General features: G+C 37.5%; 1 protein-coding gene across 3 annotated transcripts in view; it reads left to right on the forward strand.

The window, feature by feature from the left end:
• Nucleotides 1–19,669, forward strand: part of CA10 (carbonic anhydrase 10) — a 211,492-nt gene that overhangs the window by 180,502 nt on the left and 11,321 nt on the right. For all 3 annotated transcript variants that reach the window (XM_075169614.1, XM_075169612.1, XM_075169613.1), the window contains 2 exons: nucleotides 16,401–16,496; nucleotides 18,797–18,869. In XM_075169614.1, coding sequence (XP_075025715.1) covers nucleotides 16,401–16,496; nucleotides 18,797–18,869 — 169 coding nt within the window. The remainder of the gene's footprint in view (nucleotides 1–16,400; nucleotides 16,497–18,796; nucleotides 18,870–19,669) is intronic.

The following is a 19,669-nucleotide window of genomic DNA, read 5'->3' on the forward strand; positions in this document are numbered from 1 at the left end:
CAAATTGCTGTTAATGAAGCAAATAAAGCAATTTATCCTTAACATGCACACATTTCATTTGTATACACTACTTACACCATTCATCTGTGTGGAAAGTGGAGCCTTACCAGTTTCTACAAAACAAACTGCACTACGGTAACAACAGCAAAACTACAATAGGCTTTCCTTGTAGTTTTAATTCATATTGGAAATCTAATTTACAGCAGTGCCCCTATGTGTAAAAATAAAGCAGCCACGTATGGCTGTGTGAACACCTGCAGCTGCAGACAGTAAAACTATTGCCAGTAACTTGAGAAAGAACAGCATAACCTTTGTAATCTGAAGTCTGTGACCTGCTGCGATGCATCAGCTTTCAAGTTTTTGGGCCACCTTTTCTAGAGTGGTCAGCCCAGCGAGAGTATGCATACGTATATATATATATATGTGAGATAAAACCAGCAGCAATTGAATGCTGAGCTTTTTTGAATGAATGATCCACTATTAATAGTTGGCTAGGTGAAAATATTTTCCTTTGTTGCTTAAGAAGCTGTCTTTGGCGTTTTGTTTCAGGGAAAATTTTCCTCCTCCTCCTATTCTGAAGTAATGTGAGCAGCTCTTGCTTTAGATAAATTATACTGTGGAATTACTAAAGTCTTTTTTGCTTTTATTGCTGCTACTAGTTTTACCCTTCACCCCATTCGTTATTAACAGTGGAGGAACCAGAAGGAAACGAGTGTCTGAGGAGCTGACAGAACCCCAGCTGCTGGTTGCTCCTGTCTTTGATCTGTTTGGCTCATTGACAGCAGATGAGTTTTTCATGGCAGCAGCATCCTCATTCTTACTTTTGTTCGCTCTAAAGTTTTATCTTTTGTCTAAAGTACTGAGATTAGAGCTTGTTTTTGTCATATAGATGGATCTGTATGGTCAAAGGTACTTTGTTGAAACAGAGTTCCGGAAAATACAAGCAGATACTGCAGAAGTCATTGGCAATTGAGCAATTCGATAGCATCACTCACACAACCTTGTCTCATCTACTCTGCAACAGTGACCCGTCATTGAACCTCAGCCAAAGGGACCATAGTGTTTTATCTGGGTCTTTTTAAGTAGTAGGCATTACATTGTCAAAGTAGATCTATTTTTATCCATTATGAAATTGTTTATTCACCAGGCTTTGAGTTGACTGAGAACAGTGTAAATATGAGTGAATAAAACTGCACAGAGCTGTGAGCAAGCTACTGCTGATCTTCTAGGCCTGCATAATAACTTGTCCCTGTTCCACCCATGAAACTCCCCTTGATATCAGGAGGATTTGTGATGGTTGCCAGATGCCAGGCCCCAACTCCGAGGTGTTCCCCCACTACTGGGTATTGAATACTTCACTTGTAAAGTGCAGCAGGAGCATGAAAGATGCTAAAAAATAAGCTCTGTTCTATTGTTCCTTTCTAAAAACTTAGAAGTCCTAGCAAAGATAATAAAGACATCAAATCATTAATCAGAAGTACAAATACAGTACTTTCACATCACTACTCAGAGTATGAGCAGATTTAGCCTGCATCTGGTCTCCCAGCTATGTTCTATGTTAAAGGCAGTTCTTGTGTCATTTTTTTTATACGAACAGCATATGTACTTTGCAGTGCTTCAGATAACACAGAATAAACTTTGCTAAAAAATTACAGAATGTAAAAGTTTAGTTCTCCGAAGCTGGGAAATGGGAACAGAAAAGCTGGTTGTGCATCCATTAGTTTGCCTGCCCATACAGTCTGTCTTTGCCTCCCTTTCCACTTTCTCATCTGATCTGCCACAAAAAGAGATCAAACAGGGTGAACCAAACAAGTCAAAATAATTCAGAAGGTTTGGGGTTTTTTTCAGCCACGACACCAATTCTGCTGAATTGCAGCATCGCTCTATACATTTAGGTTGTACATTAATGTTGCCCTCCTTGTATGATAAAAAGCTATAGAATAATATTTTAAAAACACAGTTAAGTTAATGCGACATTTGGGATCTCCTGAGTTGTGAAATTTAGTGACTCTAATTATGCAACTTCAAAGCTAAAAAACAGAATGCAAAGACACAGTTTGGCAGTACAAAGAAAAGGTGCAATACTGCAACCTGTCAGAGCATCTGAACTTATTTTTCTGTGCTTTCAGAAACACTTGCAAGAGCAACCTGTGACATCCTCAGAATGATGTAGACAGCAGAGCAGCAGTGCTGCCCTTTCCCACTGTGATGGCCCCTTGAGAAAGCAGCAGTCTGGTTTTAGACATATATTCCCTAACCTCTGAACACCACTGCGAAAGGAAACTAGAGTATATTTAAGGACCATTTTGCTTCTCTAGGAAATGCACAGTGAGGAGTGGCACAGCTGGATAGCAGTGCTAACGTTGGAAGACTGACAGATTTTAAGTGACAGGAAGAAACAGGACAGAAAAGGGCAGGGGAGAGGTTTGATGTTCATAAAAGCAGGGGAATATGTGGGTTTGAATACGAGCAAGGAACACGTCATGGACTTAGGTGGCACAGGCGTCATTGTAGGAAAGTCTGAAAAAGAGCATGGCTCAAAAGGAATCCAGTCTGTGCTGGGCACATTCATCCACGAGCATGTTTTTGATTTCATCTTTTCATCTGCTGGCAGTAACCGGAGTTGACAGGGGCTATTGGAGCAAAATTTAAGTCTGTTAAATGAAGGTGGGCATCCTCAGTTCTGCGCAGAAATATAGACTGACTTGATAAAACAGCTGAGTTTAGCTGAAATTACAGGAGAAAAAGTAGACAAATTGAAATTTGGACTGGAGCACAAGAGCCAACAGCAACTTTATATAATGTGTTTGAGAGATGTAATGCCCTGAAGTACTAACAAATGCATTTTTACATCTCATTCTGAGAGTCTTACAGATTTTTTTCTGGAAATGTCCTAAAAATCTCAACCTTGATGTTCAAACTCACAATTATTTTGAGCAAACCTATTTCCCTGGTGAGTTGTCCTCTTTTCTTCTGCAGCGAATTTCTTCTACTAGACTCCCAGTTCTGCACAAAGTGATTTATTAGAGAGAGTGCATTTTTTTTCCTTCTGGAAAGTGTCAGTTTCTGAACAAGATCAAATAATCTCCTGCGCTTCAGTATTGACTAATTTTAATTATTAAAACCTTTCTCCCAGGAAAAACTCTTCATGCTGTTTGCTGAGAAACCAGCAATTTTTAATAGAATTCAGGAACTTCTTTTCTTGAGGAGATCAGGGAACACTAGAGACAGAATTCTGACTTTAAGCTGGGCTCACAGTTCAATGACATTTTTTTAAAAAGTAGGAAGAACTAGCTTTTTCTTGTACCTTTTTTCTATGTGTCTCCCTTTAAACTTGTAATGATGGGCTTTGCAAAGGCTAGAGTAATAGTAGCGCATAATTTGTTATGCAGTAAAACTTAATCATATATGTTTAAATGAATTATAAAGCTAAAAAGATACTTTGCATATATACAATGCTTATTAAAATCAGAAATCAATCTTTTGTTAGATATCATTTTAGTGATATGCAGTCCCCATTGCCATAATTTTATATGGGATCCTTTCCTCACAACAGCCTAGCAAATTGATATTGTTAAAGTGTCAATGAAAAAAATAATAGCTACATTCGTAGTATAATTTCTTACATTTAAGTTCTCAGGTTTTCACATCATTGACAAATAATTAGATATTTTAGCAAGGTAATAGGATAATTACGCTGTTGCTCCATAACTCAAAATCTGAAGACAGCACTATCTGCATTTAAAGTATAATGCAACTTTGCCTACAGACACTGCAAACCAGCATATCTTACCACAACAACAAATTGTTTACTGCAGTATAATGAAATCAAATACATACTTAATGATGTCAGCCTGACAAAGTAATATATAGAGTCAGCATTATCTTCAATTAGGTGTCTACTTTGGTTGAAGAGTTCTTAACATTACAGTTCAAAGAGCTGGGTTTTTATCTGCTGTAATTTTCAGCTCCATTTCATCTGTGCACTAAGAGAAAGGTTCTCTTTTGCTGTGCAAGAGCCATACCACAGGATAATGTACATAACAAAGAAATTAAATAAAGGAAGAGGTGGCAGGCACAACATTAGGACTAACTGAAGAAACTACAGTTGGTCGAATCTGTGAATAGTAACTTCATGGGGGAAAAAACGCCCAGGAGACATTGCTTGTATTAAATGATCTTTTCTTGCACATCTAACAAAGAGCAATACCATTCCAGTCACTGTGCACCAACTTCCATAAATATTTGCATGATTTTATGAGATTGGCATGAATTCAAAGCTAACCACAGTATTTGCCACAGCCCAGCACTACAGTCACACCGTGAGCACACAGCTCCCTAACCACGAGGAAAGCAGGACCCACAATTCACTCTTTAAAACAACCATCCTCCCAAGGGTGTTTTGGCAAGTGGAGATGGCTGCTGTCGGGGATGGGAGAGGGGCACACACCATCTACTGCTCTTTGCCTCCCCTCCTCACTTATGACCAGTAACGCCGCGAAAGGAAGCGGTGCTGCGATGAGGCAAGTTGAAAGCCGGTTGTTGCAGAGCTGCAGCTGTACCTTTCACAATCCCCCACTTCATTCAGACGTTAATCCCCCATGGAAGTGACACTGCAGATCCCCTTTCAGTTAGTATTTCAGGGGTCTGTAGCTCTTCCAGCAGGAACTGGAAGCAGCAAGAAATAAATAGTGTGTGGTATTTGCATGGCGGTCACAGAAACGTTTTGAAGGCCAGGCCCTTTGCCAGTGAGAATAAGGAGCTGCTTTCACAGCCCCTGGCTGAGGCCAGGCTTTCTGGTCAGCAGAAAATAGTTTACTACGTGGACAAAATGACTTTCAAAGACTTTTAATTGGATCATCACCCAAATTCACCTTTTCTAATTGCAGGAAGTCCAACAGGCTAAAGATTTCTTCAGGAGTTCAGCATTTTGGAGCATGGCACGTTCCCTGGTTTTCTTTCATTAAGGGAAAATATCTGTTTGGCATTTCAAGTATTTCGATGCCAGTATTTTCAGCATTTCAGCTATGTAAATTAACCTGCAAATGAATAGACTGTGTTTTCTAACGGGAAAAAAAGCTTTGACTTCTGTTGTCTGATGTAGAAAGTCCGCTGACACAAATTGCAAGTGTGACTTTACCGCTGCCCCTTTCACCACCATCGTGTCCAAGAGGCATATTTTGAGTACTAAAGGGACTCGGGACTCATCTATGTTTTAAAGACAGACATGTAATACACTTGTATTGCAGATCTGAACTGCTGTTGCTAGATTATATCATGAACATCCACACACAGGATCCCCAAAGCATTCTGTGCTCAGGAACCTCCATTCCACAAACCCCAAATCCCATTAGGCAGATCTGCTGCTAAGGTTAGAGATCAGATGGACCATGGCTTCACCGTCTCTTCATTCGTCCCTCGGTCTAATTCCTAACTAACTGAAGCGCTATTCACTTTTTTACAACGAGGCTGTCTGCATTGCTGATTTTCTTCACCCTTTTGTCCGTTTAATATTCACATCTCACTGCTCAAACAGCCCACAGAGACATGGCAGGTACCATATTTCTGTTGGAGTTGCTATTGTTTTTCATTATTTTTCACTGACCTTCACTTAATAACTTTAAAAACTTGTGAATAAGTGTAATTTGGGGCTTATTCACAGAGGCTAACTCTCCGTTTTACTTCCTAATGTTTAGATGGGATTTTCAGATTGCTTCTTGTTTCTAAGCATTTGCGTTATACGGTTAAGACAAACTGTGAAGCAGAGGTCATTGGTGTTTAGCTAGTCTGGGCAACAATTGCCAATGAGTTAGGAAAAAGGTTGCTCCTGTGCTGAAATATATAATTAGAAAGTTTCTGAAACAAATGGAAGAGGAGGGGTTCTTCTCTTGTCTCTATGAAGCAGAGACATTTTATTTGTTGTAGATGTAGGGAAGCAGCTTTGAGGGATGACATAAAACAGGAAGTTGCAGAAAATACCTTTAACAAAGAAAACCACTGTTAGATCCTTGAACTTCAACCGCAGCGTAAGTAAGGCTACTGGAAAGGCTTCTTTGATCATCATCTTCCTCTGTTTGTTTGTAAATGGCAGTAATCTGCAGTTGTGTGGCTGAACTGAACTGCTCTTACCACGTGGCAATTTTCAGTGCCCTTTACAAGGTACCCAGAAGAATATCTTCTTATGATAAACAAATGCTGCTGTGTGTAATTTCATGCCCTTTTAATTTATGCTGTACTGCATTTGTTGAGTAGTGTTTGCCAATCTCCTATTTTCTTTCACCAAATCTGCAGATAGAGCTAAAGGGCTTACTTTATAAAAGATAACTGGCTTAGTTATGACTTCTAAGTGCCAGTTATCTTTCCTACTGAGTATAATGCCACTCAATTCATTTAGAAACAAGATAATTTTATAGTTGTCTGCCTCAAGCTGTACTATCTCATATTCTTAGATAATTCATGTCCTCTTGTTTTGACTGTGTTCATTATTTTTCAACTTCAAACTTACCTTTTAAACTACAAATGTGAAACTGTCTCTTATGCAATTCACATAAACAACAAAAGGCAGTTGTACTTTCCTTAGCTTTAAAAGAAGCTTGCAGAATATTCTTAAACAAAAAACAAAAAAAAACCCCTTATTTTCTGCCTGCAGGGTAGATCTGTGCCTTCTTTCCTCTCAATCTCTGACTCTGCACCTTGAACAGGAAATCCTGGTGTGAAATTTCTTCAAATGATTTCTAAAAAATTGACTCTATAATATATAATCTCATCTACCACAGCATTAATATCCTAAAGAACCTTCAATAATTCAATAAAACATTCATTCCAGAAATGCTTTTGGCTATTTTGAGTCAAGCTGGGCTTCCTCAAACTTTTCTGTGTTTGAGCCCTCAACTTACATTCAAAGATTTAACACTACGATCACTAGCAATTGTATCCATTTCAAATTATTTTGCTCTTTTATCAGGCTTTAAATGTTTCCCTTTTATCACTCTTTAATGTGCTGAAAATCCAAGTGTCCCACAGTCTCCTGCCAAAACTATTTGTATTCTGAGCTGCTTTTTTGCACCTTTTATGGGTGATGTGTCACGAATTGTCATGGATCAATAACACAAATTGAACTTCATAACACGACATTCATTATCTAGATGCTTTCCCCGACACCCTTAATGTTACGTCTGAGCATCTCACAATATTGTTGCCGGAGAATTGCAGCTATTCCCATTTCAGAGATGGCAAGCTGGGCAAAAATGGTAGGAAGAGTTGCTTAACGGCAGAGAAGGAGTTGAACATAATTTTCTTAAGTCATAGATGAGCAACCCAATCACTAAAGGGGAAGGAGACTCTTGAGAGAAAAGCCTGTGTCAATAAATCATTTAGAAAGATCCCATGAGACCCTGTGTGTGTTTTCACATTTATCTTTCAATGGGTATACTACCAATATTTTGCAATTCCATTGGTTTAAAACAAAAAGTCTCATCTCACCAAGTGCCTATGTCCATCCTCCACGTTTATGCGCCGCTTTCCCTTCCCGAAGGGCAAGCAGACCACCTCCCTTTCTTCCCCTCCTCCCTGCAAGAGCAGCCAGTTTCCACACATCCGTGCTAAGTTCTCCTCCCATCCTACACCTGCCAGCAGGGAGCGGGGAAGGAGAGGTCACCAAGCCACGCGCGGTGGCAGGCGCGGTAAGGACAGACTGTAAGCCTGTGCTAGGCTGAGATCAGGCAACAAAAGGGAGCATTCAGGTAGGCAGGCAGGAGCTGCTGCCCAAAGGGGCTGGACAAGGACTTCCACGAAACTCAGATGGACCACACCAAGAGCTTCTTAAAATACATCCTCAACGTTATTCTATGCTTTTCTCGTATACACACCTTACTGTCATTTTAAGAATATAAAATCCCATGCTTCATTTTTGCCACGGAAGAATTATATTCTTAATTTAACAATATACTTCTATACTCAAGAGAGCAGGTGTCGTGGTTTAATCTGCACACAGCACTAGGAAGAAATTTAACCCTATCCCAGCCAAAACCAGGACAGCAGGTAAAACTGATAACTGCCTTGTTTCTGCTTCTGGTTTGTAATCCTAACATTAATTTTTTCTTTGCTTGTTAGTTAACATGGGGTATATTAAGCGTGACCATTTTTTCCTACCAGATTATAAAATGAGGACAAAAGGGATAAGGCCTAGATCAACAACTAGATTTTCACTAGCCCACATTCTATTAATTTTTTTTGCTCATTCTTTTATTCAGCAGTCTATGATATTTCTGTTTGCTCTTGCCCATCATGCCCACTCTTTGAACTGAAATGCAGCTACAGATGGTACTTTGGCAAGGTAGACTGAGAGCTGTAGTGGCATTACATGTTGTTAGAGAAGGCTTGAACTGTTAATGCATCTCTGTCGCATCGTTCAGTGACATTGTATGTGTGTCCTTTTGACTCAATGTCTCAGGGTAGTACAGTGAACAACAAAAATAGCATCAATCGCTACCTTCACCATATTTTTGACTTGCAGGAACCATTTTCTGCTGCTTTGTGGACTGATTGCTAAAGAAATACAGAATTCTCTCAGAAATTCAGAGCACCAATATATAACTGAATCTCCCAAATGGAGCATTTATACTGAATTCATCATCATGGTGTCTGAGCATCTGTTGTATTTAAAATGAGAAAACAGTTTAAATGTAGTGTTTAGTCAGAAAATCCTGCATGAATCCAGAAATGATGATAGGCTCATCTAATAGCCTTTTTTCCTCCATTACCCCTATTCTCTCTTAAGATGTAACTTTTGTAGATGATGGATTGGGTCAGTGCCAAATTACAGCTTGCAATGAAATTTTGCATCAGCCAAGACATAATCAACATTAAACAGTTGAGTCTAAGACTTCATTTTGATCCTCACACAAAGTGAATTGCAGAACAGTGTCATTTATTTACGTTTACCCAGCTCTTGCTCATCTGCTAACAATAAATGACAGGAGTGGTTGACTGGCAGGTCAGCCAAAAATACCCCATGTTTAGAGTAATCGACAGCGGAAGGCTTCAGCAGTGACTGCCCTGTCAAAAATTCTCCTGAAGTCACACAGCAACCAGCTTCACAGACACACCTTGTACCTCTGGGGCTCAATTTGGATTTTTCCTTCATTGTGGTTCCTACTATCTGGAAGAGAGTTTAAATGATTGTGACACTTGCAACATTTCTGGCAGCATTTGGATGGCAGGAATCCATCACCTTTCGCATTTATTTCTTCAGCCTATCATTTTCTTAATTTTTTGGTGTTAGCGCAAAGGTGAAAATAGCAAATTCTGAGACATAAGCAGCCCATCTGACCTCTTAAGCTAGTAATTTGTACTTTATATATTGTAGTCCTGTGGATGTTTAAAAGAAACATCAAGTTTTAAATATTGTCTAAAATGGCCTTTTTTCCTACTTGCAAATGAATTAAAGTAAGACTTACAAAAGAAATAAGAACATATAAAAATATCAAAGATTAATACTTTAAAATCTTCTACACTTTGTTCAGATCATATTTTTCCTATTTTCTAGCTGCAACGGTTGCATATAAACAAGGAATAAGTATGTTTTGCTCTGTCAGTAGCCTCATCACTGTAAGATACCAGGTCAGCAGCCAAAATGGCTGTCCTGCTTCAGGTCTGATTCTCACCGAACTCTGTTCAAAGTACTGTTAAACTCCGAGTTAGAGTGTCTTAGAACAGATGCCCCAGAAAGCTTAAGACTCTCACTCACCTTTCATTTGTATGTCTGCATCTAGAGATAACGACTTTAAACCTAAAGCAGGCGATGCTCCTTTTTTTTTTTTTTTTTTTTTTTAAGAGTCATAATATATGCTGAAAATAACACACTGTTAACTACTTAGCAGGGAACCCTGGCTAAAGCTCACTGTTGAACAGCATTTGTTGAACATAGGTATTGCAAGTTAGTTCTTGTTACCAGCTGGTAACTTGTTACCAACTGGTCTAATGAAGTGTTAGACACCATTTGCAGTTTAAGTGCTAATTCCTGGCATACCATCATTTCTAGTAAAGTAGATTTTGCAGCCAAGTATAGCTCACCCTTGACTGCATTTCTTCTTTACTGCATGATGCGTTATTGCATTTCTTTGCACATGCTTTTATACAGCTGTCTGCTCAGAAGCAGGAGAAAACAGAGTTCCTTCCTTGCATTCTTAGTCTTACTCTTTTAAGTAAAAAAGAACTATAATCTTTTTTATTTACCTAGGATACAATTGCTGGCATATTGCCATAAATGTGAATGACAAGCCTATCTAGTAAATCAGTATTTTATAGGCATTTCTTTTAAATCACGAAATAACTGTCAAAAGTAGTAAAAAAAAAAAGAACACCACCACCACCACAAAAAAAACACAACCCAGAAAAAACCCATAAACCACATTTGTCAGCAACAGCCTAAAGAACCTTGGTTTTAGTAGAGAGAACATCAAAGAAAGTCAGAGATACAAAATTATTTCAAAAAAACGTTTTTGCATTTCTCCTTTTTTACATTAAACTAAGTTAATCTTTTAAACTGATTTTAATCTTAAAACCACAGTTAGCTTGCTAAAATGGTAAGTAAACTGCTAGAAGTATAAGTGGTCATGTAAAATTTATTTTACCAATTTACCAGCAACGTAAGAGTACCTCACTGCTGTGAGCTTGTACATAAAAAATAACAGACAGGTAGATCTATGGATTAATTAAAAGTATGTGGGTCATACCACCTTGGCAGATCCTAACATTTCATGGTAGAGCACCCTGTGCATGAGAAAAAGATGGTTTTGTTTTTCAAAGACAATTACCGTGAATCATAATTTCTGTTGTCTTAAGCAGCATTCTTCTGAGCCCACTAACAGCCCAGTTCTCCAGCTGTTACTTTGAATAGGTTCACTGAAAGCAAAAAAGGGACTGAGAACTGGACCAGAGAGTTAAAGTTCTTATCCTGCTTAAAATGTAATGACTTGTGCCTTGAGCAGGCCAGGAGTATCCACCAAGACGCGGTAATTAAATACGTACAATCTTAGTGCATTCTCTTTGCTTATTGGTGAGTGTGTGTGTGGACAAACAAGGTTTGATCATTATAAGAATTCAGGAAAAGATAACATTAACATCCAGCTCCAAATCCTAACCAATTATGAAAAAACTGCAATTAACTTTTTTTTCTTTCTTGAATAGTCCATCTGATATTTAGGCCTACTATTAAGCAACACACCATAAAAATCCTTCATCGCTTGCCAAAGATAGGAAAATTTCCACTGCATCACTGCCAGGTGTTGGTCCAAAGAAACAAGACAACTCAGGACCACAGGTTCTGAGCAGCCTAATGCACGTTCTCACAGATGGTGCTATATCTTTCCATGAAGCAGGAAGTACATTTAATTTAATTTAAGACAAATCTAAAAATATTTTTGTCAACCACACAAATTACACGTCCTAGAACCAGGGGACATTTAAAAAAAACTCATTTCTTTCACAAAGTGAGGACCTCAGATCTCTTACCTGTTCAGATCCACAAAATTAATACCATAAATAACTCTTAGGTGATATGGCCTTACTGCTCTTTCCAAAGGGTTTTATAAGACCTGTAAGAGCAACTATATTTTAACACTGGAATATCAACTGTTGTTATTAACAGGTTTTAACTCATTAAAATAATTTTCCTCACTGGACACCTTCCCTGCAGAAATTATATTTCTTTTGCTGTTTTTATTAAACTTTGGATAAACAAAAAATGTATAATTTTTTCCTTAATGAGATCTTAGCTACTTTTTACAAGGACTCTGAATCAAAACAAATATTTAACTTGTCTCCTTGAGCAATTTCATTTGCTTTTGTTCCCTGCTGTGCTGGAAACATGCTTTGTGCTTGCTCTCAATCAGGTATCCCAACAGTTTATCAAGTAGCACAGCATAATACAAATATTGTAGTTACAGATTAGCTGTTCCTGCTGCCATTCCTGTCAAGGTTTAGATCCCTTGTCATTTACAAATCAAAATGTTTATGCACTCAATTATAACACTTCCAAGTGAGAATAAAGGGTATTCCATTACTCCCAAGGGGACTATGGCAATATTTGTGTGTAAAGTACTGTGATACTCTAAATTCCCTCAGTTTCACGTTTCTCCACGTCTCACTGCAGCAGAACATCTCACAGTGATCTAATATTTATAAAAGGGTTATACATGCACACTAGATCAGAGCTCTCTAATTCACAAAGGGCCTTTGTTCAAGTTAAAAAATTGCTAAAACATTGCTGAAAAGAGTCCCTGGAATTTTTGGCACCCACAACCATCAACACAGCAAACTGCCTCCTTTTGCTTCGCCAAAGAGCCTTGGTCAAATGCGACACAGAAAATATCCTGCTGCTAGCTCTGCCCAAAGATGCACATTTCACCTGGATGAAGGATCAAGAAAAAAGGCAAAATGCATTGCAGAGGAAAACCAGTACAAACAATATGAGTACAGGGCTGAACTTTATCAAAGTACAGGCAAAGAACAGGTTATTACCATTATAAACACACATGCAGATGTGTTGGGAAACGGAATTAGATGTTTTCCCCACAGTGGCCAGAACACGAGCCATAATATCAGCCTATCTATATTATTTTGCCCCGAAGACACAGCCGACCAGGCTGAGGAGAGTGTGCTCAGTAGTTTACCCCTAAATGTCATCAGCTCCTGCTGACATTCCCAGCATCGCCAACCTCAGGTGTCTAAAAAGTCCAATGCACATTCTTGGGTGATGGAACAAGGGCACATTCTGGATTTTCATTGGTTAAGAGTAATTAATCTTAATTCTCTTCTTCTCCCTGAAAAATAGAACTTCTATAGCTCGAGGAAAACAAAGAGCTATCAGTTGTTCTGTGGCAAATTAATCTTAAAGGGGGGAATCTTCCAAAGAAAATCAATAGCTTATAATAAGATTCTGTGTTTGAGATAAGATTGTGTTTGAGCCCTGAAACTCAGACTAGAATCAAAGGGTACTTCCAGCATTGCAAGTTTGCTCCTGTTGTGCTTTGTTTTTAATACAATGTCGTCATTTGAAAAAGTGAGATTTTCACATATGAGCAATTTTAGTCATGTGTGGCTTTACCTTCATGGAAGAGTCTAGTAATATTTAATACAGAATGCAAGATCACAGGTATTTCAGGCAACTTTAAAGAAATTATTCTCAAAAGAAGGAATTTAGTAGGAAATTGTATTTTTTATCCTGCATGTAATATTCTATATCTAAGACATCTTTATTCATTTGTACCTTTCTAAATTATCTGGTTCCATATGAGAAACTTTGAAAATGATGTCTCCTTACATGGTCAATCTTTTTAAAAAAACAGAAAAACCTAATGAATTTAACCATGGTGCCATGGAAACAGCTTTAAAATTAATTTGGGTGCAGGGAGGAAGGATACAACTCTAACACAGAGAAAGTGACAGGTGTCAGAAGAAAAAAAGTCTGTCTTCTTCAGCACAATAATAATGCATAGCAAGGCAGGGGAATCTTTTCAAACTATAGTGAAGCGAGGTTTCTCAAGCACACTCTCCAAAACGGTTCATTACGAAACTGAGATGTGATAAGGAGATGCGGAATGGGGCAAAGGCATACAAACCTGCAGGAATGACAAACTTGAAATGAAAACCACTTGAAAGCACTGGTAAAAAATGCCAAAGTTCTCAGACAAGTACTTTTATTGTAAAGACAGTGCAATACAGGGTGGGGAGATCATTTGTAGATCAGCAAAGGAAATAACTATTCTAATTTCGAATCAGTTCAAGCCTGTTAACTCATTCCCACAAATAGCTATTGACTGCCTGCAGTCTGGGTGTGCGTTTTGCACAGAGCGAATTGTGTCTCTTTTTGACATCGAGAGAGGTCTCCAACAGAGCCGGGACACTATTACGTGCTGAGGCCCATATCACTCGTTGCAATATAATGTGTTATGCAAGACTAGAACTGCACTGGACAGTAGGCTCCTTGCAGTGAGTCTGGGATAAATATCCTATATGTGGTCATACATACTTCAGGAGTTTTATTTCCGTAAGTCCCATCAGTAAAAATGAGAGTTTGACATTGACTCAGGGCTTCCATGGGTGAAAGGAGAATTTGGTCCTTACTTTTATCCATTCCTGCACTAGGCACTTGGTTTGTTAGATAAACTAAGTTAATCTAATTCATTGTTATTCTGGGACTTTGTACAGAAGGAATTCTAGTCTAAAGCAGATTTCATTACTTATTTCCTTGATAATTCACAAGTTAGTTTGGCTGCCAGAATGAATAGTTGTACATAAAAAGAAAAATATGTTACTAAGCCTAAAAATTTAAGTGAGTGCACAGTCCCCAGAACCATGATGCTATCAAAGTTCAGTAGTACCACAAAGTGATGACTAATGAGCCTATAACCTCTATGTGCTGTAGAGTAAATGCTCTCATTAATTCTTTACAAGACCTTTAGAAAACATACTGCTTCCTAGTTGTCAGAATTTAGTAGATAACTTCATTGGCTACTTTGACATTTTACTTTTTCATTCCAGTTTGGTTTGTTTGCTTGCCTTAAAAAATGCCTACTGTGTGAATTGTAAAAAGGTCAACCAATAGTTCCCAATCCAGACAGGATAAAAGTAACTGAAATTAACACATTAAAGCAGTAATTTTGACCCTTGCCTTATTTTTTTGGTCGGTGAACCATTAGCTGTAAACAGTAAAGCTATGTACCAAAGATCTTCTAATCTTACTAATGCAAATATTCTCTTTCCTTTCAGAATTTCCACTACCCCTTTTTACATCAATGTCCAAGCACTAAAACAGCATTGCTAAGGGATTTGGGGGCTGGTGGGAGGACAATGCTTGGTGGATTTTTAGACTGGGAAAACTCATAAAATCTGATTCTGAGTAATTTACTTATAAGGATAATACATTTTGCAGTCAGGGCAGAGTGTAGGAAATAGAACTGTCTGAACACTCCCAGAGTTTGGACGCATCATTTATTTCTCAACTTATCATAGACTGAGATAATAATGGTGTAGGTTACACATAAATTGGGATGTCATTATAATTCAGATCACTACTAGTACACATGTTGGTGGACATACATATTTGGATGGCAAAGCAAGGCTTTGCCTTTGTAACTTGATTGTGCACTGCAGATCATATAGGGAGGTCATTCTTGCAGAGAAATCCTTGCAATTGTGTTTCACTACTGAAGCACCAGACATTGCTTTCATCCAAAAGACAAAGTCACCAATGCAGGCACTAAACCCCATTTCCGTGTTTTTGGGTGTGCGTGTTTTTTTTCCCCTGATTATAAACATGGAAAGCACACTATGATGAAATTTCCTTACTGGCAGTACTAGTCTTTGGCCATTTGTACAGTTAAAAAGACTACCAGATATAGATCAAGTTAATACTGATCTTGTTCACAGTATTTAAGTCCAGAAATTTCAGTGGACAGCCTTTAGATTTATGCCAGCACATGAAAGACACACCTGATTTTTAAATACAAACATCAGGCTGCTGCAATTCTGAAAATGCCAGAACAGTGACCTTACTTTTCTAATTGACATCTGAAAACGAAGATAGATATCTTTAGGTTAAATAAAGCTAACCAGCCTTTCAAATTCTTAGAAGTACTTAACTGCCTCACGAGTTCATTGAAGTTGCTCATCTTTTAAAAAAAAAGTGAGGCTACAAATTGCAATATAAATGGTAACAGTGTCCAGTGATCCCAGACGAATCAAATACCATTGTTCTGGGTAAGACACTTACATATGCAGGGAGAGAGAGAAACTGTGCCTTCATAATTTAAAAGTTCCAGCAAATCATAAACCTAAAAAGCAGAAGGAAAGCTGTAGGAGCTAAGGAGAACCTGGTTAACAGTAATACAGTAAGTGCCTAACTATAGGAGCTTTTGTAACTGAGTTTGTAAAATCTGGGGCCAATGAATATTAGTATTTTGAATTCTGCGAGTGCTGGTTTAAACAGTTCCAAACCCGTATCCCATATGTTTCTTCAAATATTTCAACCCCTGACTCCTCTGTGTTTGGCTTGAGGCTGAAAAGCATAGATTACTTGATGCCCATGGCAAGTGCTGTTGCAACAGGGAAATGATGTCAACCCCTGCAGTGCAATTCATAACTTGATGTGGGTAAATTCACTTACTGGCAATTTAGAAGAAAACATGCTGGTGCTGTGCCAGTTGGAGCCAGATGGTGACTGAAATTATTAAAATCGTGCGTGCTGCAAACCTCTGAAAAATTGCACTGTTACAAAATATCCTAAGCATAGATGGGATTCTAATACAAACCAATTGCTGTTTAGAGAGCATTTGCAAACAGTGTATGGTATGATTTGCGGCTGTTTAATTGTAATCTTTCCCTTCCCTGTTTTCTAGGTTCAACTAATCCACTATAACCACGAGCTGTACACAAATGTCACAGAAGCTGCAAAGAGTCCTAATGGGTTGGTGGTAGTTTCCATATTTATGAAAGTAAGTATTCAGTATTATCAATACCTAAATATATAGACTGCGGACTTCTTTTCCCATGAGCTGTAGGAATTAGACTCCTCATTATACTATAGCAATGCCTAGAGGCTCTGCTCTGGAATCCAGAGACAGCATCATCTTGGGAACTGAACACACAATCTCTACTCCAAAGCATTTACAATGTAATGTGAGGAAAAGGAAAGGGAATAAGGGAGGGGGGAAAAAAAAAATCCCTATATCATAAACATCACTCAACACTTTAATGGCTATGACAAAAGTTACTAATTTTGCAGATTCGGTATTTTTTCATGAAATGTTATTCATTCAATTAAAAGTAAATCTCTCCTAGTAGGTTGAGGCCCTGGGAAAGAGGGCATGTTTGCCCTTTGGAGATATGCTGATGTTTCCAACTCAGCAAAATAAGTTTTTCTCACAATGTTATTTAAAATGCCTTAAACTGTCAAAACTCAAGAACATTAAAAGTATAACTCTTAATATCTTCCATTTCACAGAGCTAGAAAGACATGTGAATAATTTGTCGTATTTTAGTCTCCATCCTGTTGTGTTCAAGATGCATAGTTAGGTCTATAAATTACAGTGATCTAGCATTGAACTCAATAGTTTACTCAAACCTCCCTAATTACATTGGAAAAACCTTTTCTGTCATTTTATGTGAAGAATGCATTTCCCCCCAAAATGTTGTTCATATTCTGCCATTACGTATCTCTGTTTCATCAGTCTAAAAAGGCATATATTTCTGAATAAGTGCTTCATGCTGAAATAAACAGCTTTCATCATCAGACCTTACGTATTGGATATCTATTAATTCCCTTTAGTACTCTCTAATCGCATTTCATAAGGTAAAGGTCCTGACAAAGCATTAACCTCAGAATTAAAATATACATTTCACAGAGCATATTGAATAATTAGATACAAAAATTGCCCTTTTATACAGGTTAATATTTAAGAAAGGTATTTAGGTTACCTTTTTTCATCCAAAGTGTATTGTATTACGACCCAACAACCTGACTTGAATTCGTGCAAAAGGATAAAATTGAAGCAAGCCTTCAAAATGCCCAGCGTGCCAGTTTTGTCTAAATAATGCATCACTCATGTACTTGCTGAGTTGCGCACCTCTTGTAATGAGCAACCAAATTTAGTATCTGCCTCACCATATTTTTCTCTAGGCCTCTCTCACTGGCATGAAAAGATGTGTTCTATTTTAAATGTCCAAAGTAGTTAGAAAAACTTCTAAATGGAGAAGTAACTATCTGAATTTCCACAAAATGGAACCTGAACTGAATTTTCCTGAGGGCTACCTGTCAAACAGAGCTGGATTACAGTTTGCCCAATAGCCCATTTATTTTCCTAAATCTTAACTAAACTTTTTGTGAAGTTTTCCATTTTCAAAATAAATTTATTTCATTCTGGATAAATGCTAGATGTATAACAGCAGAGTATCAGGGCCTGATAAAAAAAACACATCACAGAATAATTGAAAGATAAGTAGGATATTAGAAGGCTAGCTACAGAGCTACTAAAATGTCTCCATAAAAATATGCGACACTGATTTTGTTGCTAACCAATAATAATCTTGCCATTTGCAGTGCAATAAAATCTCTCCTTAAATTATAATTGATAATCAACAACGATATTTTTGATAAAGTACATACACCCCCCCACACACACACACCACCCCACCACCATCCCCAAAAAAACCCAACACAACAACAATGCCTCTAAGCCCTCTATCATTTTTCCTCTAAATCCTCTTCAGGTATGTTTATGTTAATGTAGACTGAACATTTTACATGTATGTATACATATTTGTGAGTGCACGTGGGTGAAATTTAGTCATTTCATACCTGTATGTAAAACAAAGGAAAGGCAGATTTTATTTGCAATCTAAAAAATCTGCTGCAAGGAAAGTATTTCTCAATAAATAGAAAAATAATAGAATACTATATGAAAATCCTGCCTAATTATATTAACCACCTGCAAATCCCATCAACGCTGTTGGAGAAGAAACCTGTACTCACACTTGTATTCAGGCATTAATTTCTATTCATCCTGTTCTCCCATTCCTGGTTTTTTGTATTTATTTTTAGATACCAACTTTCTAACAAGTTAGAAAAATATCCTATTTCCTCTTCCCACAACACTGAAAAAAAGCAGAAACAATTTGGAGGAGTGGCAGGAGAGAGAGAATGAGTGCGTGTGCGTGCACACACAGAACAGCTACATTTCTAGAAAGGAAATGTTTTGTGAGAAAATTTTGATATTGTACATTTTCTTTTCTGTAGGTATCTGAATCATCAAATCCATTTCTAAATCGTATGCTTAACAGAGACACCATAACGAGAATAACGTATAAAAGTAAGTTTCTTTTAATTTACTATTGCTAACAGCTGTATGCTTTTAGTATCAAATAACGTATTTAGCAATCCACTGAAACAAGAGGCACTTCATTATGGGCAAAAATTACAAAGTTTGCATTGCCAGCAACTCTGCGTGATAAACTTGGGAACTTGAAAAATCTAGTAAGGTCATCAATTCATCAAATGAATTTTGAACTTCAAAGTCTACTTTATATTTGAACAAGCAATAAATTAATGAAATTATACTTAACAAATACATATACTGTATTCATACAGAATACTCAGGAGAAACTGCCTACTGTTGGCAATAAAAGTAACATGCGGAGCAGCCTCAATTATATCAAATCAAGTTATGTCAAGATGCTGCATCGTTAACTGTGGATTTAGTATTCATTAATGCTTTCTTTTTGTACAGAAAAGTTATGACATTTCTATTCAACTATTGCTGCATTTAATGGATCTATAAAGAGGTCATTAACATAGCATGTATATTTGTTGTATTCACATTTGGAAAGCCTTTAACTGATAATGCTCAATAATTCCATATTAGTACATTGAGCTTGAGAAAAACTGGAGCTTAAATGTCAGTGAAAATTAGGCTAGTTTAGAGAAAGTCATGAAAAATACATATATCTGAATGGAACAAATTAAAACTCTTCTCCTGAAAGCCTTACTCCCTTTGTCAAATATTCACTTGAATTCCAAGCAGCCATTAAGTTAATAAAATAAGTTAAACGACACCAGAACTTAACTTTCAGAAAGTACACAGCAAACTGAAAAAATAAGGAAAGTATTGTA

The sequence above is a fragment of the Calonectris borealis genome, chromosome 20, assembly GCF_964195595.1.
Source record: "Calonectris borealis chromosome 20, bCalBor7.hap1.2, whole genome shotgun sequence".
Classification (NCBI taxonomy): Eukaryota; Metazoa; Chordata; class Aves; order Procellariiformes; family Procellariidae; genus Calonectris; species Calonectris borealis.